This window comes from Sus scrofa, chromosome 1 (assembly GCF_054392235.1).
Source record: "Sus scrofa isolate SSC_HxYL_T2T_F1_AM1 chromosome 1, Sscrofa_HxYL_maternal_Yorkshire_Landrace_v2.0, whole genome shotgun sequence".
Taxonomy (NCBI): domain Eukaryota; kingdom Metazoa; phylum Chordata; class Mammalia; order Artiodactyla; family Suidae; genus Sus; species Sus scrofa.
Window position 1 is genome coordinate 62,969,201 of NC_139383.1, and position 23,224 is coordinate 62,992,424.

At 34.9% G+C, this 23,224-nt stretch overlaps 1 protein-coding gene and 1 long non-coding RNA gene across 6 annotated transcripts in view; both read left to right on the forward strand.

Moving 5' to 3' along the window:
• MANEA (mannosidase endo-alpha) overlaps positions 1–23,224 on the forward strand; it is a 60,393-nt gene that overhangs the window by 31,451 nt on the left and 5,718 nt on the right. For all 5 annotated transcript variants that reach the window (XM_084960437.1, XM_001927384.5, XM_084960448.1 and 2 more), the window contains one exon: positions 22,695–22,771. In XM_084960437.1, coding sequence (XP_084816563.1) covers positions 22,695–22,771 — 77 coding nt within the window. The remainder of the gene's footprint in view (positions 1–22,694; positions 22,772–23,224) is intronic.
• Positions 6,446–18,473, forward strand: LOC146406122 (uncharacterized). Its single transcript, XR_014806053.1, has 2 exons — positions 6,446–9,488; positions 12,125–18,473. It is a non-coding gene; the product is annotated as an uncharacterized LOC146406122 (long non-coding RNA).

Genomic DNA, 23,224 nt, shown 5'->3' on the forward strand with positions numbered 1-23,224 from the left:
TATTTCACTACTACTATGTTGAGTGCTTATTTATTTACAAATGTTATGTTTTTATTATGTTGATCCCTTTATCATATGTAATGACCTTCTTCTCTTACTACAATCTTTGTTTTATGTTCTTCTTTGTCTTACATAAGTATTATATATACTTATATAATACTTCGGTTTCTATGAGCATGGAATATCTTTTTCCATCCCTTAGTTTTCACACTGTGTGTGTGTGTGTTTGTACATCTAAATGAGATTCTTGTGGGTAAAATGTAGATGACTTTTTAAAAATCCATGTAGCTACTATTTTTTTTTTTTGCATTTATTTTTAGGAATTTTGTCCATTTATACTTAATTATTGATAGGTATGAAGTTATTGCCATTTAGTAGTTGTTTCATAGCTGTTTTGTGCTTTATTTTTTCCTTGCTACTTTTCTTGCTTTCTTTGTGATTTGATGATTTTCTGTAGTGGCAGTCATAGATTCCTTTGTCTTTTGTGTACTTACTTTAGGTTTTTGCTCTATAATTACTGTAACGCTTACATAAAACAATTTGTACTTGTAATGGTCTAATTTAAGTTGATAAATTAAATGTAATAAGTCTAAAGCTCTAAATTTTTACTTTCCCCCTTTTATATTTTTGAAGTCACCATTTCCGTAATCTTAACCTGCATATTCGTTAACAAATTATTTTAGTTATAATTATTTTTACTGTTTGTCTTTTAACCTTCATACTAGTACTTCATAAAAGTGGTTAATCTATCACCTTTATAATGTTAGATTTTTCTAAATTTTACTATGTGTTTATTTTTACCAGTAAGGTTTATACTTTTATGTTTCTTCCTGTTACTGATTAGCCCTCTTTTGTTTCTTGAAAAGTCCCTTTAACATTTCTTGTAGGATTGGTCTGTTGATCATTACTCTGTTTTATTTTTCTGGAAATCTCTTTATACCTTCCTCAATTCTGAAGGATAAATACCATGTAGAGTATTCTTTGTTGGCTGTTTAATTTTTTCAGTGCTTTAAGAATGTCATAACATTCCCTTCTACCATTTTCCCGCTAGGAAATATGCTAATAGTGTTATGAAGTTTCCTTATATATATAAGAAGTTGTTTTTCTCTTGCTTCTTTAAAGATTCTGTCCTTTTCTTTAACTTTTCACAATTTATTTATAATATGTATATATTGGTGTTGGTCTCTTTGGTTCATCCTACTTGGAACTTCCCTAGCTTCCTGGATCTGGATGCCTGTTTCCTTCCCTGGATTAGGAAAGTGTTCAGCCATTATTTCTCCATATACATTTTCTGCCTTCTTTTTCTTTTCCTTCTGCAATCCCTGTAATATGAATGATGGTCCTCTTGATGTTTTTCTATAAATTCCTTAAACTATCTTCATTCTTTTCTATTACTTTTTCTTTTTGCTACTCTAGTTGGATTAGTTCAGCTGCCCTGTCCTTGAGTTTACTGATCTTTTCTTTTTGCTTCTTCTTGTCTGCTTTTGAACTTCTTGTTATATGTCAGCACAACAGTTGTATTCTTCTACTCCATTTATTTCTGAGAGTACTCTCCTGTGTTTTCTGTTTGTTGAAATTCTTAATTCTCATTTTTTTCATGTTTTGTTCTCCTGGCCTTGGTGAGCATCTTTATTAGTTATTTTTGAACTTTTTTGTCATGTAAATCATTTATTTCTTTTTCATTTAGTGTTTTCTTAAAGTTTTTACCTTATTTTGTTCAAAACATAACTCCTTTGTTTCTTCAGTTCCCCTAACACTCTGTGTTGGTTTCTCTGTATTAGATAAAACAGCCTCTTCTCTCAATCTTGAAGTTGTTACCTCATGTAGGAGGTGAACTTTAATGTTCAACCCTATCCTATTTCTTGGTTGTCTTTAATACCCTTGTGATTGTCTAAGCAGCCTACTTCATTCTTAGAAGCTCTCAGCAGTTGAGGATTTGCCAAGACCTTCCATTGTGCTAAAGGGGAGGGTCTCAGTTAGTGCCTAAATTCAGGCTGATTGGAAGCCAGACTGCAGACAGCACTTTTAAGTTATACACATATTCGTCTTTCTGTGGAAGCCTGGGAGATAGGTATTTGGTCTGCTCCCTCTGTATTATGCTCTTCCTGATAGTGAAGAACAATTTCTTCCTTTGTGCAATGCCATTAGATCCTTGTATATAAGACCCATTAGCCACCAGAGCCAGACTATCAAGGCTTGTTTCTTCTGGGCAACAACCACAATGTGTGACCTGCAAAGAGCCAGGTGGTCAAGGTGGTGTCCACTACCTTTTTAGCAGCAGCCACAAAAATCAGGCCACCAAACTTGTACACAAGTTTCTTTGCAGGAGATATAGTGATCTGGAGTGAGGCAGAGGGAAAACAACAAGTTAGCTCTTGCCAACCTCCTTGTATTTGGAAAGTATTCAGTAAGCCTCACTGTATGCTTTACCTTAGATGCCTGCCTCTTAGGCTGAAGCTTTTAGATAAGCATAGGTCTGTTTTACAGAAAGACTACGCATTTTAGTTGGCTGCCTTTGTGCTGGGCCCTGGGGTGTAGGCACAGTGAATCCTTTAAATTATGTTTTGTCAGTTTACTCTAGTCTTGTGGACACAAGCCTTGTTCGCTTTCAAAGCTGAATTTTTTTGGAAACTTGTCTCTCAGTCATAGGCCTTAAAAGTGGGAATGCCAGATGTAGAGTTCGAATCCTATGCTCCTCAAGAAGAAGCTCAGAGTTATGGATTCCTTCCTGATTGTGGATCTCCTGCCAGAAGTGTAGTTTATGGTTAGATTTTGTTCCTCTCATGCCCACTTGAACATGGGTCTTTTTTTGTTTACCCAGTACGCAGGAGTATAAGAGCCACTCAGCTAGTTTTTGGATTTCTTTCAGAGAAAATTCTTCCCTATATAATTGTAGATTTGGTGTGTCCCTTGGAGGAGGTAGGTTAAGGATTCCGCTGCATTGCCATCTCGAACTAGAACCGCTAGAGGTATCTTCTTTTCAAGCTACTCATGAATTATTCTTTGGACATGAGAATAGTAATTACATTTTTGGAGTGGTTGTTTTAATTAAAAACTTGATGTGAAAATAATGACTTAAAATCTTTTTTAATAGTACATTTTTCATAAAAAATTCCTGAGTTCCAAATTTCATTTAGATTATAAACTTAAAAGTTCCATTATTATTTTCTATATATATATTGTTATTCATGTACTTATTATTTTAGCAGAAAAGAAAGGATTGCAGAGCTCTTTATGAAGATAATAATTAGTGAGATTTACATATCTAAGTGTCAAAGATGTACTAAAAGAAGATTTTATTAACTATGTCAATATAAGTATTTCTAAAGTAGTTAGAAAACAAACTGCTGCTGAAAAATTTGCCAAAACCTGATTTCTGAGAGTTGTGGCGCATTAGAAACATGGATCCAGCTAATATCCATGAGGATGCAGGGATCTGGCATTACCATGAGCTGTGGTGTACGTTGCAGATGAGGCTCAGATCCTGCATTGCTGTGGCTGTGGCATAGGCTGGTGGCTGTGGCATAGGCCGTTAGCTGAGGCTCTGATTCGACCCCTAGCCTGGAAACTTCCATGTGCCGCAGGTACAGCACTTAAAAAAAAAAGAAAAGAAGAAAATAAACAAAGATGTCTTTGGCATTTTATTGAAGAAAACGAAAGACTTCCATAAATGGATAAACGGGGGAATTTTGTAAGATTCAGTCACAAAAGTGGCCATTCATCTCTCAAACATTTGTCTTTTATTTTTAATATAATTTATAAATTTAATGCAATCCCAGCTAAAAGTTTCAGTGAGATTTTAAATGAAGAATTTGACAGGCTAATTGTAAAGTTTATAAATGTGTTTGAATAATGTAAGACTTTTTAAAACTATTTAGTTTATTGGAGTATAGTCTGACAAAGTTGTGTTAATTTCACATGTGCAGCAAAGTAAATCAGTTTATACATATATATATATATATATATATATATATATATATATTCCTTTTCCGATTCTTTTCCTATACAGGTTCTTACATAATATTGAGTAAATTTTCCTGTGCTATACAAGTAGGTTCTTGTTACCTATTTTATATATAGCCATGTGTTAGTCCAAACCTCCTAGTTTATCCCTCCCCCTACCATGTTTCCCCTTTGGTAATCATAAGTTTTTGGTTTTGAAATCTTTGAGTCCATTCTTGTTTTGCAAGTTTTTTTGCATCATTTTTATTAATTTCCACATATTAGTGATCTCATATGATATTTATCTTTCTCTGACTTCCTTCATTTAGTATACCTTCACTTAGTATAACCTTCACTTAGTATAATTTCTAGGTCTAGCCTAAAAAGAATTGAGGGAAAACTTGTCTTTGCAAATGACAAAATGTATTTTAAAATGGCAAAAATTAAGAGTATGGCATTAGCATCAGTATACACAGAGAAATCTGTGGACCATACGAAGTCTAGAAACAAGGCACTTTGTATGAGAATCTAATATGTAATTCAAGAAACATTTAGGTCAAGTATAAAAGGGATGTTTACTAATGATTTTAGCTTCATGATACTGGTTTAGTTTTTTGCATTATCCACTCTGCTGTTCTGTTTCCTTGGGTAATAATTTTCATGTCTAATGATTTTACTTCTCATATTGTTCATTCTTCTTCAGGTTTATTCTTTTCCAATGCAGTGTGTTTGCAAATCTTATTGACAGCGTGAATTAGAGTATCTTATTAACTAGAGACTCTTCACCCTGAGTTTGCAAGTTGCTATCCCTCTTAAAAAATTGCTGAAGATTTTCATTTGATTTGAGACTTCTTGCAGTTTATATTGTCTAATTGAATACAGGCTGATTTGTCTAGTATAGATAGTTGAGTAAGCTCTTTAAGAGATCATATGGCTCATAGTTGAAACATTTATTCCAAATAGAAATGTGAAAAATTACTTTTAATATTCCCTTTGCAGCTTAAAGACTCAGTAGTTACTAGGGATAGAAAAGGGAAAATAAATAAGGAAATGGGCAAGAATTTATATTTTATTCTTGTCCATGAATCCTTCCCTTTCTACTTTACAATCCTGAAGCTAAGGCAGCATCTCTTAAATTAGCTGACTGGCAAGAGCTGTCATCAGCCATGTTCCTCAGTTTTATTTATTGAGCTCTTACCAGGATTTGAAATCTGCAAGTAGACAGATCTGCGGGTTCTGGTCTCAAGTCTCAGACTGGATAAATATGATTTATTTTCCACAAAACAAGGCCAAAGTCCACTCTTCTGTCTAGACCCTACCATAACCATGGGAGATAGGAGGTGAGTAGCCTTCACAACTCAGTAGATCTGGCAATTTTAGTGCTTTCAGGAGGTTTTTAAAGAAAAGTGAAATGTTCTGATGCAAAAAGATAGCTTGATTTTTCGCCTGTTTAAAGCTTCTGTGTAGAAGGAAAATGCGGCAAAGGTCTAGTCGCCAACATACTTGATCTCTCCGGGCTTCGGATTGCATATATCATGATGAGAATTTGGAACTGACAGGGTAATATTTTCCAAAATTTTTAGAACAATTTCTTGGCCTCGTGTCTGGGAATGAACTCTATAGAGTTATTAAAAAAATAATAGACTGGGAACTAAGAGACTGAAATTCTTATTCAAGCTGAGTAGCTCTGGAATCTTACATAAGTTACTTCATCTTCGGAGTTCCCCTTGTGGCTTAGTGGTTAACGAATCCAAGTAGGAACCATGAGGTTGCGGGGTCTATCCCTGGCCTTGTTCAGTGGGTTAAGGATCTGGTGTTGCCGTGAGCTGTGGTGTGGGTCACAGACCCAGCTCGGATCCCGCATTGCTGTGGCTCTCATGCAGGCCTGCAGCTACGACTCTAATTAGACCCCTAACCTGGGAACCTCCATATGCTGCGGGAGCGGCCCTAGAAAAGGCAAAAAGATCAAAATAAATAAATAAACAAATGTTACTTCATCTTCTTGGCTTATCTGATGCCTTCATAGAATGATAGGATGAAACCATAAGATGGTTTTATTTAATGGATTTTTGTGTGATCTCTGTTGTGTTGATGTTCAGCATGAACATTTTTTATAATTAGATGATGTGTAGTAAGTTGTTTTTGTAAAAAATGGAAAACTTACCTTTACTTCTTAATATAAGGAAAACAGTTATTGATTAGGATAAGGAAAACAATAATTATTAATAATTTATTAGAATATTGAAACTTCTAAGGCAGTATGATACAAATAAATGAATAATATTGTGAGTGCTATGCTGATAAATTAGGGCCTATAAGGTACATAACTGGCCACATATGAAAATTAAAATTAAAATAAGTGAGTCCAATATTAACAACTATTTTTGGCTTGCTAATCTTCAAAGCCCTTTTTCCTTCTAATTTGGTTAGTACAAATTTACTTAGCCCCTTTCCCCAAAAAACAGCCCTTCAATTTATCGATTCTATTGTTAAAATATTCTAATGATTATGATTTATTCTGATAATAATGATTCTCCTCCACCTTTGATTAATGTGTTTCACATTCTTTTACTTGGGTTTGTTTTAATCTTCCTATTTTTTGAGCTGAATTTTTTTTTTTTCTTTATTTCATTCTTTTTTTGCTTAGGAATAGAGTTTTTAGGAAATTATTTTTTCTCACAGTTAAGCTTTTGTTATAGCTCATTAGTTTTGATTACATAATGTTTAAATAACATTCATCACTAAATATGTTGTAATTGTAATTTTGATTTAAAACTTCAATTAAAAGTCACTTAGGTGAGTGTTTAAGTCACAAACAAGATAACAAAAATGTTTGACACTTTACTTGTTTTATATTGTCTTTAGCACATGTATACTGATTTGTTTTCTTGGAAGAGTAATTGAATAAAACTAAAATGTAAATCATGATTTTTCAAAGCGATTTAGATATCTGCTCTTTATATGCTGGTTTGCATATTCACTAGAGCAAGCACTTGTAGCCCTTTTAACAGTCATTGAGTAGTCTGGTTTTGTAGAGACTACAAAAATCAGAGCTGGATAAAAATCAGAACTCAATGATTAACTATCACTGAGTAAGCTGGTTTTGTAGTGACTGTAAAAATCAGAACTTGATTTTGGATGTTTAGTCAGGGTAGAGCTGACTTGCTTTGCCTAATAAGATGTAAGAAAACATCATCTAGTAGTTCATCTAGTGGCACAGTGGGTTAAAGATCCCATGTTACTGCACCTATGGCATAGGTCACAGCTGCAGCTTGGATTCAATCCCTGGCCCAGAAACTTCCACAAGTATGGCCAAAAAAGGGGAAGAAAGAAAAGAAAACAATCTATATCTTTTCTGAGCAGAAGAATTATATGTGCTTCCATGGACGTGTTCCTCTTCTATGACAATGTGCCCGAGGTGCTCCTTCTGCTTAGGACTCAGAATGACAGACATATGAAGCGGAATTGAACTTGGTCCACAATACGGAGTAGAGCTATCATAGCTAGTCCATAAACCTATGTGCAATAAACAAATGTTTGTCTTTGAAAGCTACTCAGATTGTGGGTTGTCATACAGCATCAACATACCATACCTGACTGAATTAAAGCATCCAGTTAGATAAAAGAAAATCAGGCCAATAGAATGATTCTTTTTCTTTGCTCAGGATTATAGGGAAAGAACTAACTCAGCCACTGGTGGTATTCCTGCTTTTTAATGAATTTAGTATGCTGTTTTAAAAGGGCAAATTTTTTTCTTTATGTATAAATCACATTTCTCATACTATTGTTTTGTCATCATCGTTTATTTGGCTTATTGCTCTAGTCATCATTATATCTGCTTCTCAGGCTTATACAGATTTTTGACCAGGTGAAACTAACATGTAGTATGTCTGTGGATTTTTCTAAGTGATTTTTCAGCTCCATTTGAAAAATATTTTACCATCTCTGACCTCTTTTTTCCTTTATTATTCTTAAATTAACAATCTGAATGTATGGTGAAAACTTAGTGAATCTTACCTAAATGTGGTATATAAATGGCAGACCTAGAGTTTAATTTGACTATTTTCTCTTGCATGGAATCATTCATTCATTCATGTATGCATGCGTTCTCAGGGCCTGTTAATTAGCAGGTACCATTGGAAGTGCTCGTAGTACTGAGAAGGACAGGATGTCTCTGAGACCTTGCAATCCACTGGTGGTCAGAAACAAATACAACTGATTGCAGGAAGAGTATAATGACACTACACAGGAGTAGGAAGATCTATCTCATTCTAATTGTACTGCAGGATGGAGAGTATGCAAGAGTGAAAGAAAGAATGGAGGAGTTTGAGAAGGAGAAAAGCATGATCAGATTTTCATTTTTTTTCTTTTGAGGTGTAATTGACGTAAAATTGTGTAAGTTTAAGGTATATAGCATTGATTTGATACATTTATGTTGCAATAAATTTTTATAAATTTTGGGTATTAACCTTATCTAACACATGGTTTGCAGATATTTTCTACCGTTCTGTAGTTGTCTTTCATTTTGTTTTTTGTTTTTTTTTTTTTGTTTTTTTTGTCTTTTTTTTTTTTGCTATTTCTTGGGCCGCCCCTGCGGCATATGGAGGTTCCCAGGTTAGGGGTCGAATCGGAGCCATAGCCACCGGCCTACGCCAGAGCCACAGCAACACGGGATCCGAGCCGAGTCTGCAACCTACACCACAGCTCATGGCAACGCCGGATCGTTAACCCACTGAGCAAGGGCAGGGACTGAACCCACTACCTCATGGTTCCTAGTCGGATTCGTTAACCACTGCGCCACGATGGGAACTCCTGTCTTTCATTTTGTAATTACTTTAGCAGTGCAGAAGCTTTAGAGTTTGATGTGGTCCCACTTAGTGGTTTTTTTATTTTGTCATATGTGCTTTTGATGTCGTATGCAAAATACCATTGACAAGGCCAATGCCATGCAACTGCTTATGTTTTCTTCTAGGAGTTTTGCAGGTTTAAGTCTTTAATCCATTTCAAGGCAATTTTCGTGAGTGGTGCTAGATAGGGGTCCAATTTTATTTTCCTGCATGTGGTTATCCAATTCTCCCAACACCATTTATTGAAAAGTCTGGCATTTATTATTGTATATTGTTTGATCCTTTGTCATAGAGTAATTTGCTGTCTATATATATATATATATTTATTTCTGGGCTCTCTAGTCTGTTGTTTTGATCTATGGGTCTGGTTTTATGCCAGTACCAACTGTTTAGAATTCTATAGCTTTGTTCTTTTTTCTCAAGATTACTTTGACTATTCAGAATCTTCTGTAGTTCCATATAAGTTTGAGGATTTTTATTATTTTTGAGAAAAAAAAAAATGCCCTTGTATTTTGATAGGAATTGTGTTGAATCTATAATTGGCTTTGGGCAGTAGTGATGTTATAACAGTATTAACTCTTCCAATCCATGAACATGACATGTCTTTTCTATTTTATTGTGGCTTCTTTGATTTCCTTCAGCAAAGTCTTGTAGTTTTCATTGTATAGGTCCTTCATTTCTTGGTTAAATTTATTCCTAGTAGGTTGAAGAAGAAGGAATACTCCCAAAGACATTCTATGAGGCCACCATCACCCTCATTCCAAAACCAGGCAGAGATACCACCAAAAAAGAAAACTATCGCCCAATATCTTTGATGAATATAGATGCAAAAATTCTCAACAAAATCTTAGCCAACCGAATCCAACAACATATCAAAAAAATTATACACCATGACCAGGTTGGGTTCATCCCAGGTTCACAAGGATGGTTCAACATACGCAAATCAATCAGCATCATACACCACATTAACAAAAAAAAGGTCAAAAATCATATGATCATCTCAATAGACGCAGAAAAAGCATTTGACAAAGTTCAACATCCATTCATGATCAAGACCCTCGCCAAAGTGGGTATAGAGGGAACATTCCTGAATAGAATCAAAGCCATTTATGAGAAACCCACAGCAAATATAATCCTCAATGGGGAAAAACTGAAAGCCTTCTCACTCAAATCTGGAACAAGACAGGGATGCCCACTCTCACCACTGCTCTTCAACATCGTTTTGGAAGTCTTAGCCACAGCAATTAGACAAACAAAAGAAATCAAAGGCATCCATATAGGAAGAGAAGAGATCAAACTGTCACTGTATGCAGATGACATGATTCTATACCTAGAAAACCCTAAGGACTCAACCCCAAAACTCCTTGAACTGATTAATAAATTCAGCAAAGTGGCAGGATATAAGATTAACATTCAGAAGTCAGTTGCATTTCTGTATACCAGCAATGAAACATTAGAAAAGGAATACAAAAATACGATACCTTTTAAAATTGTACCTCACAAAATCAAATACCTCGGAATACACCTGACCAAAGAGGTAAAGAACCTATATGCCGAGAACTATAAAACCTTAATCAAAGAAATCAAAGAAGATGTAAAGAAATGGAAAGATATTCCATGTTCCTGGATTGGAAAAATCAATATTGTGAAAATGGCCATCCTACCCAAAGCAATCTACAGATTCAATGCAATCCCTATCAAATTACCCATGACATTTTTCACAGAACTAGAACAAACAATCCAAACATTTATATGGAACCACAAAAGACCCAGAATCGCCAAAGCAATCCTGAGAAACAAAAACCAAGCAGGAGGCAGAACTCTCCCAAACTTCAAGAAATACTACAAAGCCACAGTCATCAAAACAGTGTGGTACTGGTATCAAAACAGACAGACAGACCAATGGAACAGAATAGAGAATCCGGAAATTAACCCTGACACCTGTGGTCAATTAATCTTTGACAAGGGAGGCAAGAACATAAAATGGGAAAAGGAAAGTCTATTCAGCAAGCATTGCTGGGAAACCTGGACAGCTGCATGCAAAGCAATGAAACTAGAACACACCCTCACACCATGCACAAAAATAAACTCCAAATGGCTGAAAGACTTAAATATACGACAGGACACCATCAAACTCCTAGAAGAAAACATAGGCAAAACACTCTCTGACATCAACATCATGAATATTTTCTCAGGTCAGTCTCCCAAAGCAATCGAAATTAGAGCAAAAATAAACCCATGGGACCTCATCAAACTGAAAAGCTTTTGCACAGCAAAGGAAACCCAAAAGAAAACAAAAAGACAACTTACAGAATGGGAGAAAATAGTTTCAAATGATGCAACTGACAAGGGCTTAATCTCTAGAATATATAAGCAACTTATACAACTCAACAGCAAAAAAACCAATCAATCAATGGAAAAATGGGCAAAAGACCTGAATAGACATTTCTCCAAAGAAGATACACAGATGGCCAGCAAACACATGAAAAAATGCTCAACATCGCTGATTATAAGAGAAATGCAAATCAAAACTACCATGAGATACCACCTCACACCAGTCAGAATGGCCATCACTAATAAATCCACAAATAACAAGTGCTGGAGGGGCTGTGGAGAAAAGGGAACCCTCCTGCACTGCTGGTGGGAATGTAAACTGGTACAGCCACTATGGAGAACAGTTTGGAGATACCTTAGAAATCTATACATAGAACTTCCATATGACCCTGCAATCCCACTCTTGGGCATCTATCCAGACAAAGCTCTACTTAAAAGAGACACATGCACCCGCATGTTCATTGCAGCACTATTCACAATAGCCAAGACATGGAAACAACCCAAATGTCCATCGATAGATGATTGGATTCGGAAGAAGTGGTATATATACACAATGGAATACTACTCAGCCATAAAAAAGGATGACATAATGCCATTTGCAGCAACATGGATGGAACTAGAGAATCTCATACTGAGTGAAATGAGCCAGAAAGACAAAGACAAATACCATATGATATCACTTATAACTGGAATCTAATATCCAGCACAAATGAACATCTCCTCAGAAGAGAAAATCATGGACTTGGAGAAGAGACTTGTGGTTGCCTGATGGGAGGGGGAGGGAGTGGGAGGGATCGGGAGCTTGGGCTTATCAGACACAACCTAGAATAGATTTACAAGGAGATCCCGCTGAATAGCATTGAGAACTATGTCTAGATACTCATGTTGCAACAGAAGAAATGGTGGGGGAAAAAACTGTAACTGCAATGTATACATCTAAGGATAACCTGACCCCCTTGCTGTACAGTGGGAAAATAAAATAAAAAAAAATTTATTCCTAGTATTTTATTGTTTTTGAATGTATAATGAATAGGATAGTGGTTTTTTTTTTTTCCAGATGTTTCATTGTTAGTATAATATAAATGCAGGTGATTTCTGTGTACTGATTTTATGTCCTGCAATTTTACTAAATTCAATGGTTTCATTGAGTCTTTGGGATTTTTAATATATAAGATATCATCTGCAAATAGTGATAGATTTTCTCCTTCCTTTCCTATTTGGATCCCTTTTATTTTTTGTCTGGTTTGATTGCTCTAGCTAGGACACTGCCAGTATGGTGTTGAATAAGAGTAGCAAAAGCGAGCACCCCTTATGTTCCTTATCTTAAAGAAAAATTTGCTTTCACTTTTCACTGAGTATAATATTAGATGGGGGTTTAGTATATGTTGCATCCAGTATTATTAGGTATACACAATCTGTTAAGAGATTTTTATCATGAAAGAATGTTAAATTTTGTCAGATGCTCTTTCTGCATTTATTGAGATGATGTACTTTTAATCTTTCTGTTAATGTCCCATTTATTGATTTGCATATTTTGACCAATCCTTGAATCTCAGGAATAAATCAAACTTAGTTATAGTATACATAATCATTTTAATGAAATTCTTGAATTTTATTTGCTAGTATATTTTGTTGAGAATTTTTACATCTGTGTTCAAAGGGATATTGGTCTATAGTTTTCTATTCTTGTAGGGTTCTTTTCTGGCTTTGGTATCAGTATAATGTCAGCCTTATAGAATGAGTTTGGAGGTGTTCCCTCCTTTCCAATTTTTTAGAAAAATGAAAAAGATTGGCATAAATTCTCCTTGAAATGTTTGGTAGAATTCACCAGTGAGGCCATCTGGTCTTGGGTTTTTCACAGTTGAGAGGCCTTTGATTACTGATTCAGTCTCCTTAAATGTTACTGGTGTCCATACTTTCCATTTCCTGGTTCATTCTTGGAGTGTTAAATGAGTCTAGGAAATTATCCACTTCTTTTCGATTATCTAATTTTTTGGCTTATAAATGATTATGGTAGTCTTTTACCATCACATGTATTTCCATATTGTCAGTTGTAACTTACTCCATTTCTGACTTTATCTCAATTTTCTCATTTTCTTAGTTATCCTTGAGGCTTGTCCATTTTTTTTTTTTCTTTCTGAAAAACTACCTTCTTCTTGATCTTTTCTGGTCTCTATTTCATTTATATCTGCTAGGATCTTTATTCCCTTCCTTCTTCTTACTTTGGGCTTAGTTCATTGTTTTTCTAGTTCCTAGCTTTCTAGATAGAGATACAAGGTTAAGTTGTTTATTTGTGATCTTTCTCATTTCTTAATATGTGCATGTGCATTTTTCACTCTCAGAGCTTTTGTAGTGTTCCATAGGATTGTGTATATTACATTTTCATTTGAAATAGTCTTTATACTTCTTTAACATTAAGTTACAATTGATACACAACATTGTTTCATGTGTCCATGGTAAAGATTTGATGTTTGAAATGATCACCACAGTCAGTCTAGTTAACATCCATCACCATATATAGTTCCAATTTTTTTTAGTGTGATGAAACTTTAAGATCTACTCTCTCAAGGATTTTCAAATGTGCAGTACAGTAATCATGCATTATAGCCGTTAGGCAGTACATTACAGTTCCATGACATACCTATTTTATAACTGGAAATTTATATGTTTTGAATACCTTTGCCCACATTCTACCCCCAGCCTCTGGCAAACACCAGTCTGTTCTCTGTATCTGTTTATGAGCTTGGGTTTTTTGTTGCTTTATCTTTTTCATGTATAAGTAGATATCCTACAAATGTGGCACAGACCTCAGCTGCAGCTCTGATTTGACCCCTAGCCCAGGAACTTCCATATGCTGCAGGAGCGGCTCTAAAAAGTTAAGTAAATAAAATAAATAAATTTTCAGGTTATGGAATTTTTCAGTGATTACTTCTCCCTTCCTTCAATAGGTTTTCAGCATATACATATACATATATATACCACACACACATATATATACCACTTTAAAAAAATCCATTCATACACTGATCAACATTCAGTTGTTTTGATATCTTAGCTATGTAAACAATGCTATAGGAGTTCCCACTGGGGTTACTGGGTTAAGAATCCAACTGCAGCTGCATGGATTGATGCGGAAGTAAAGGTTCAATCACCAGCCTGGCATAGTGCACTAAAGGATCTGGTGTTGCCACAGCTGTGGCATAGGTCATGGCTATGGCTCAGATTCGTTCCTTGCCCTGGGAACTTCCATGTGCTGTGGCTACAACCATTAAAAAAAAAAAAAAAAGCGATGCTGCAGTGGCCATTAGGGTGCATATATCTTTTTTGGGTTAGTGTTTTTGTCAAATAAATACCCAATAGAGGAATTGCCTGATCATATAATAGTTCAGTTTTTAACTTTTTGAATACCTCCCTCCAGTTTTCTGTAGTGGCTGTACCAATTTACATTCCCAACAGTACACAAGGTTTTCCTTTTCTCTACATCTGTTGATATGGAGGAGAATGACAAGAAAAACAAAAAATAATTTTAAAATACAGCATCATTGACATAGCACATAGAAACATTTCCATAAAAATCAGCATCTTCTACTCATTTAATTTTTCAGCCCTTTTATAATTTACATTCAGACTTTTATATTTCACTGCAACTTCTACCTTTTCCATCCCTTCACTTTGAGAATGTATATGTCCTTAAAGCTCAACTGGCTCTCTTGATAACACCATACAGTTTGGTCTTGTTTTTTTAACTCATCGAATCACTATGTGCTTTTTGAACTGATGATGTATTTACATCAAGTAATAATTAACATGTAATCTTATTAATTGCAATCTGCTTTTGTATTTCCATCATTTCTTTTTCTATTTCTGCCTACACTCATAAGTTGGTTATTTTCCATGGATGTATGTTCTTTTTCCCCTTTGTCTTTTGTCTACCTGCCCCAAATTTTTGCTTTGTGGTTATCAAGAGGGTTACAAAAAATATCTTATAGGAAGTCCATTTTAAGTTGATAGAAACTTATTTTAACTCCCTAACATCTCCACCATTTTGTTCCTCCCTTTTGTATATTGAAACAATTTACCTCTTTCTTTTTAGGACCACACCTGTAGCATATCAAAGTTCCCAGGTTAGGGGTTGAATTGGAGCTGCAGCTGCTGGCCTCTACCACAGCCACTGCAATGCCAGATCTGAGCCACATCTGTGACCTACACTGGAGTTTGTGACAACGCCAGGTCCTTAACACTCTGAGTGGGGCCAGGATCAAACCAGTGTCCTCATGCATATTAGTCAGTTTCATTACCACTGAGCCACAGTGGGTACTCTTACCTTTTTCTTATTGTACATTTATTAACAACTTATAGTAGCTATCTTATTTTTCTTACTTTTTCATTTAATCTTTATTCTATATAGTAGGATGGTGTGCTAAGTATCCAACTAGAGTTATACTTTTCTATGTCTATTTCTCATTTTCACCAGTGTATCCTGTAATTTCGTATGCTTTCATTCCAGCTTGAAGAACTCCTTTCAGCACTTCTTCCAAGGCAGGTCTGGTGGGGGTGAACTCTCAGATATTGTTTGTCTGGGAAAGTCCTTACTTCTCCTTCATATCTAAAGGATAACTTTGCTAGATAAATATTCTTGACTGGCCCTTTTTATTTTTCAACTATTCAAGTATGTCAATCTACTGTTCCCTGGCCTGTAGAGTTTCTGCAGAGAAATCTGCTGATAGTGTAATGGTGTCCTTTGTAAGTTCTGTTTTTCTCCCCTGCCTGCTTTTAATGTCTTAGAGAATATCTTTGCATTGAGATAATAAAATGATCTATTAGCTTTTGTAGACTCGTATGTCCATAATCTTTTCCTCATATTTTGGAAGTTCTCAGCTATTATTTCTTTAACTCCTTGCTTACCCCCTTCTCTATATGAAACCCATACTATCCTGCTATTTGTTTCTTTGATGGATATCCATAGATCACATAAGCACTCATCATTCTTTCTCTATTTAAGTTTCCTCTTTTTTGTAGTACAAAATTTCTGTGCTCCAGATCAATTATTCTTTCTTCATATCCTCTGCCCTGCTACAGATTCTGTCTGTTGTATGCTATCCAGCTCCAGAATTTTTGTTTGGGTCTTTTTATCATTTCTTTCTCTTTAATAATCATTTTTTTCATATATTTTTTCCTGATTTTATTAAATTGTCTAAGTTTTTTCCTAACCTGTTGAGTTTCTTCATAGCATTTTTAATTATTTATCAGGTAGAATGCACTAATTTATGCTTTGAGTTTGATTGCTAGAAATATATAATTTTTATTTGATGCCATGGTTCCTTGATTTTTTCATATTCCTTTTAGATATGCATTGTTGTTTTTGCATTTGAAGTAGTAGATACCTTCCTCTTGTTGCCTTCAGCATGTGGTATGTTATATTCCATATTGTTGCTACATCTCTGAGTATTTTCTCCGTTTTTGTGAATTTGTACACTCTCCAGTCTTCTTGCTTCCTCTTTTAGGTGAATTTTTTAACCTTTTATGTCCTTGGTGGTGCTTACAGTTCACTACTCTGGCTATGGGAAACCTGTCTTTTGTTTTCCAAAAGGTTGCTTTAGCTCAAATTTGGGTTTCTGAGCATTCTCTCAAATCTGCTGGCGCTTTCTCTTGCACTGGTACCTGGGAGCCCACACAAAAAGCCAACATAGAGTGGGGGAAGTATGAGTTTAACATTAGGCGCATTGGGATTGCCTGCAGATCCAGTAGGATGATCCCAATGGCTCCTAGGTGGACTTCTGCTAAGAATAATCCCTTACAACAAATTGAAGTTCCCACCTGCATCTTTCCTAATATCCTTCTAAGCCGCCAGCCCGCAGTTATAAAGCTCCCAACTTAGTATTACAAGTGTCAGTGAAGAGAATGGGTTTCTCCAGCCACTCCCATCCAACTGGGATACCTGGGCATTCACTTACTGCTTTCCTTTTACCCTTTCTGCTTTTCCTTGTGCAGAACATGGTGCCAGGAAAGTTTCAGACCAAACTTGGATTTTTTTTGGTCTCTCTTTGGAGGACTACACTTCTGCAAGTCTTCTTTGTCATATATGAATGCCTTCCTGGGTCTTCACTGACCCAGTTTTTGCCTGGCAGTGACAAAAGAGGCCTGGGCAGTTTGGCTGGCTCCTCCAGTTCCCCATCTCAGAGGTTTGATTCTCTCTTACCAGCTCTGTAGCAAGTGAGGCAACTCCTGGGTTCCTTGGAGTAAGATACTGGTTCTTAAAACACCATGAAGGCACTTTTGCTCATGTACAAATGTCTAACTTGTTGACTTAAAAAGTGATAAATAGGAACAGTTTTATGCCATCATGTCACTGATAGCACTCTCCAGGATTATCAGATTTTTCACTTTAGAAAGTTCACTTTGGGTTTATGGTCAAAATTAGAAGCATGAAATGAGGAAATATCTATTACTCTTACATCCCCATATAAAGATAATGCAAACATTTGATGATATATATATTATTCTATAATTTTTAAAGTCCTTGTAGTATTGTCCTAATTTTTCCAAATAGAATGGTGAAATGGTGACTCTCACATCATTAATTAAATCTAAAAAATACTACTTCATTTAAGTAGTTAGAAATAGAGGAGTTAAGATGGCAGAATAGAAGGATGTGTATACCTCTTCTCATGAAAACACCAAAATCACAACTAACTGCTGAACAACCATCAACAGCAAAGACTGGAACATACAAAAAAAGATAGTCTACATCTAAAGGCAAAGAAGAAGCCACAAGGAGATAGAAGAGATGCTGTCATGATATAGTCAAATCCCATAGCTACTGAGCAGTTGATTCACAAACTGAAGAAAAATTGTGTCTCAGAGATTCCTCCACAGGAATGAGAACTACTTAGCCTGAGGGTCTGGCATCGGAAGGAGGAGCCCACAGAGCATTTGGCATGGAAGACCAGCAGAGCTTAAGTGCAGGAGCTCCACTCTTAGAGGGAGCACACAAGGTTCACATACACTGGGACCCAGGGCAAAGCAGGGATCCCATAAGCGCCTAGGCCAGACTTACTTTTGGGTTTTAGAAAGTTACAATCTTTCAAGACTGACCAAGGAAGAAATGGAAAATATGAATAGACTAGTGACAAGTACTGAAGTTGAAAGTGTGATTTAAAAAACTTCCAACAAAAATCCAGAACCAGATGAGTTCATAGGTGAATTCTATCAAATGTTTAGAGTAGAATTATATCCTTCTGACCCTCTTCCAGAAAATTGCAGAGGAAGGAACACTTCCAAGCTCATTCTATAAGGTCATCAACACCCTTGATACCAAATCTGGACAAAGATACCACAAAAAAAATAAAATTATAGGCCAACATCACTGGTGAACATAGATTCAAAAGTCTTCAACAAAACACTGGCAAACTAAATCCAACAATATATTTAAAAGGATCATACACCATGATCAAGTGGGATTTATCCCAGGTATGTAAAGAATTTGTAGTATCCTCAAATTGATCAGTTGGATATACCACATTAACACACTGAATAATAAAAACCATGTGATCATCTCAATAGATGTAGAAACAGCTTTTGACAAAATTCAATACTCATTTCTGATAAAAACCCGTCAAAAAGTAAGCATAGAGGGAACATTCCTGAACATAATAAAACTTGTATATGACAAACCCACTGCTAACCTCACACACAATAGTGAAAAGCAATGCATTTCCTCTAAGAAGAAGACAAGGATGTTCACTCTCACTACTCTTATTCAACATAGTTTTGAAAGCCCTAACCATGGCAATCAGAGAAGAAAAAGAAATAAAGGAATCCAGACTGGAAAAGAAAAAGTAAAATTCTCACTGTTCGCAAATGACGTGATACTCTACATAGAAAATCCTAAAGATGCTACCAGAAGGCTTCAGGAGCTCATCACTGTATTTGGTAAAGTGGCAGGATATGAAATTAATATACAGAAATCTCTTGCATTTCTATACATAACAATGAAAGATCAGAAAGAGATATTAAGAAAACAGTCCCATCTACCATCACATCAAAAAGATAAAATACCTAAGAATAAACCTACATAAGGAGGTGAAAGACCTATACCCTGACAACTGTAAGTCACTGATGAAGGAAATTGAAGATTACTCAAACAGATGGAAAGATATACCATGCTCTTGGATTGGAAGAATCAGTATTGTCAAAATGACTGTACTATCCAAGGCAATCTACAGATTCAGAACAATCCCTATCTAATTACCAATGGCATTTTTCACAGAACTAGAACAAATTTTAAAATTTGTATGGAAACACAAAACATTCCTCAGTGGGACACAGAAAGCACAGAAATTAATTGACCATATCTAACAGTGATAGGAATATACAATGAAACACAGTCTCTTCAATAAGTTGTGGTGGGCAAATAGGACAGATACATGAAAAGGAATGAAATTAGAACATTCTCTTAGACCACATACAAGCATAAACTCAATGGATAAAGAGTTACATGTAAGACTAGATACCATAAAACTCCTAAAGGAAAGCATAGGCAGAACACTGATATAATTCGCAGCACTATCTTTTTTGTTCTACCTCCTAGAGTAATGAAAGTGAAAACAAAAATAAACAGATGGGACCTAAAGCTGAAATTTTTTCACAGCAAAGGAAACCATATCCAAAATGAAATAACCTACAGAATGGGAGAAAAACTTTGTAAATGAAGTGACTGACAAGGGATCAATCTCCAAAATATACAAACATCTTATACACCTTTGTATCAAAAAAAAAAAAAATCAAAAAATGGGCAGAAAGATCTAAATATACATTTCCCCAAAGAAGACATACAGATGGCCAAGAAGCACATGAAAAGATGCTCAGTGTCACTAATTATTAGAGAAATGCAAATCAAAACTAACAGTGAGGTACCACCTCACACAGGTCAGAATGGCCATCATTAATGTCTACAAATAACAAATGCTGGAAAGGTGTGGAGAAAAGGGAACCCTCCTACTCTGTTGGTGGGAATGTAAGTTGGTGTAACCTCTATGGAGAACAGTATGGAGGTTCCTCAGAACACTAAATATAGAACCACCATATGATCCAGCAGTCCTGCTCCTGGGCATATATCTAGAGAAAATCATAAATTGAAAAGGTACGTGCACTCCTGTGATCATTGCAGCACTATTCACAATAGCCAAGACATGGAAGCAACCTAAATGTCCATCAACAAAAGAATGGTTAAAGAAGATGTAGTACACATGTGCAGTGGAATATTACTCAGCCATAAAAAAGAATGAAATAATGCTATTTGCAGCAACATGGATGGACATAGAAGTTATTATACCAGTGAAGTAAGTCAGAGAAAGACAAAGATATGATATCACATGTGGAATCTTAAAAAGTGACACAAATGAACTTTTTTACAAAACAGAAACTGCCGGACTTTAAAAACAAATTTACGGTTACCAAAGTGTGAATTGGGGGGGGTAGATTAGGATTTGGGGATTAACATACATATACTACTATATATAAAATAGATAAACAACAAGGCCCTCTTGTATAACAGAGAAATCTACTTAGTATTTTGTAATAACTTACATGGGAAAATAATCTGAAAAAGGATGGATAGTATGTATATATATAACTGAATTGCTTTGCTGTACACTTGAAAATAGCACAACATTTTCATCAACTATACTTCAATATAAGATAAAAATTAAATTTAGAAAAGTTAGGAATATGAGGGAAAATTTTAAATGTTATACATCAGTAATGGCTTTTTGAACTCTTATAAATACATTGATCTGTACGTTATAGAAAGAAGGATGCCATTTATAGTTTGCAACTTTAAAAGAAAATTTAACATAGGATATTGGCTTATATATGATGCGCTTTATATATAAAATGGAAAATTATTGAAAAGAAGAAACTTCAGTTGCATCTAAAGGGAAATTACCCAAGGTGGCAATATGTAAGAGTATGATAATACCTATACCCTTGTCAGTTTTCCTTCAATTGAGTTAAAAAGCAAACAGCAGAGCTACTGTAAAACCTAACTGTCCAGCCAATACTTAAAATATACTGCAGAAATGAAATTGACCTTACTTTATTAGTAATGAGAATTTTCTTTGTACAATATTCTGAAATCTCATTTTATTAAAGGTTTCACTAAATGCTGACGTTAAAATTAATTCTGTGAAAACTAGTAGCACTGATTAATGTAAAATACATTTCACTTTAATGGGGGAGTTGAAAACAAAGGCATTTTATATTGCAGTAGCATAGAAATCTCTAATTCCATACATGCTTCATAGAAAACAAACTCTAAAACTATCAGTAAGTTTATTAGGTTGCCATAAAGATTTTAATTCTTTTTTTTTTTTTTTTTTTTTTTGTCTTTTCTAGGGCCACGCCCACAGCATATGGAGGTTCCCAGGCTAGGGGTCTAATTGGAGCTGTAGACGCAGGCCTATGCCAGAGCCACCCCTACACGAGATCCGAGTCGAGTCTGTGATCTACACCACAGCTCATGGCAATGCCGGATCCTTAACCCACTGAGCAAGGCCAGGGATTGAACCCGCAACCTCATGGTTCCTAGTCAGTTTCATTAACCACTGAGCCACGATGGGAACTCCAAGATTTTAATTCTTAATGGTAAGTCAGTAAAGTTAGTAATAATAGTGAAAATTCTCATATTTGTTTTGCAGATCTTAGTACACATGATACTTCCCTTAAATGACCATTTACTCTACTAGTTAGAAATTACATACAAAATGATTTTGCTAATGATAGTTTTTCTTGATTTATACATAAGTAAACCTTTTAGTTAAAAATTTAATTTTCTGTGCACAGTGTTTTAAAAATATTTTTGGTTACTGCTTTCTTCTATTATGGTAGAGATATATAAACTGCATCAATAACAAGCATTCTGAAGATTATCCATTATAGTACCAGTTTCAGATTTTTAAGTAATTTTGATCTTAATTATTTGAATGGTAGTACGTATTGAATATAAATTATTTCATAAAATGCCGTTTTAATGGTGTAGGAGAATTTGTCCTTTAAAGGAATTTGTTTTGGTTTCATTTAAATATCAGCTTAATGTTTCCACCTGAAAAAAGAATCCAGGCTTTACTAGATCATGATTTTGTTTCACCTTTTTTTAAAGAAAGATATGTCTAATATAGAATATATCCCTATTTAACATACAGGAAGAAGTATTGCACAGTGGTCAATACTTTGAATTTAGGTTGATCTTATTCCTCCAGTTGGCTGGGTGAAAAGTCACTGAACCTATCTTAACTTCATTGCTTCATATAGAAAATGAAGATACTAATAGTAATAGAGTTGTAAGAATTACCTGAAGTTAAAAAAGATAAAGTATTTAGGATATTATTTAACAGAGAAAGCTCTTTTATTAAGTGTTATTACGATTAAAATTCTCTGGCACTTAAATGTTCACTAAGTATTCATATAAAATGAAGGTTATTAAATCAGTTTATTAAAAATGAGGGCTGTGCTTTTCATTTTTATTTTTACATCATAGATAATTTTTTGTCTTATCAATGTTTTCTGTTTTAGGTCACTTTTCACATTGAACCATATAAGAATCGAGATGATCAAAATATGTACAAAAATGTCAAATACATTATAGACAAGTGAGTTTCTTTTGTGCTATAATTACTGTTATATGATCCAATGATAATTATTAAAACTATAAGTTATATTTGAGAGATTTGAATGATAGTCTGACATAATAAAATTAATTTAAACTAATTTTTTAATGAATATTACAATCGTTTTAGGGAATATTTCTTAATTTCGTTATAATTCACTTTCTATATGAACAGTTAAAGGGTGCTGTTTTTACTGTTTTATGTGTTTATCATACTAGTTATGATTTCTGTCATTTGACATTTTAAATTGATATTATTCTGTAAATCTTATGAATATAGAGTTGTCTTTTTATAAGGAAGTTCAGAGTATAAAATGTGAACTGCTTTTACAGCAGAGAACCCACATCTACTATTTTCATGTATATTTAGGGTGATTACAAGGAAAGCATTAATGCAGTTTCATTTTGTTTGCGGTTTTACTGATAATTGTCTGTG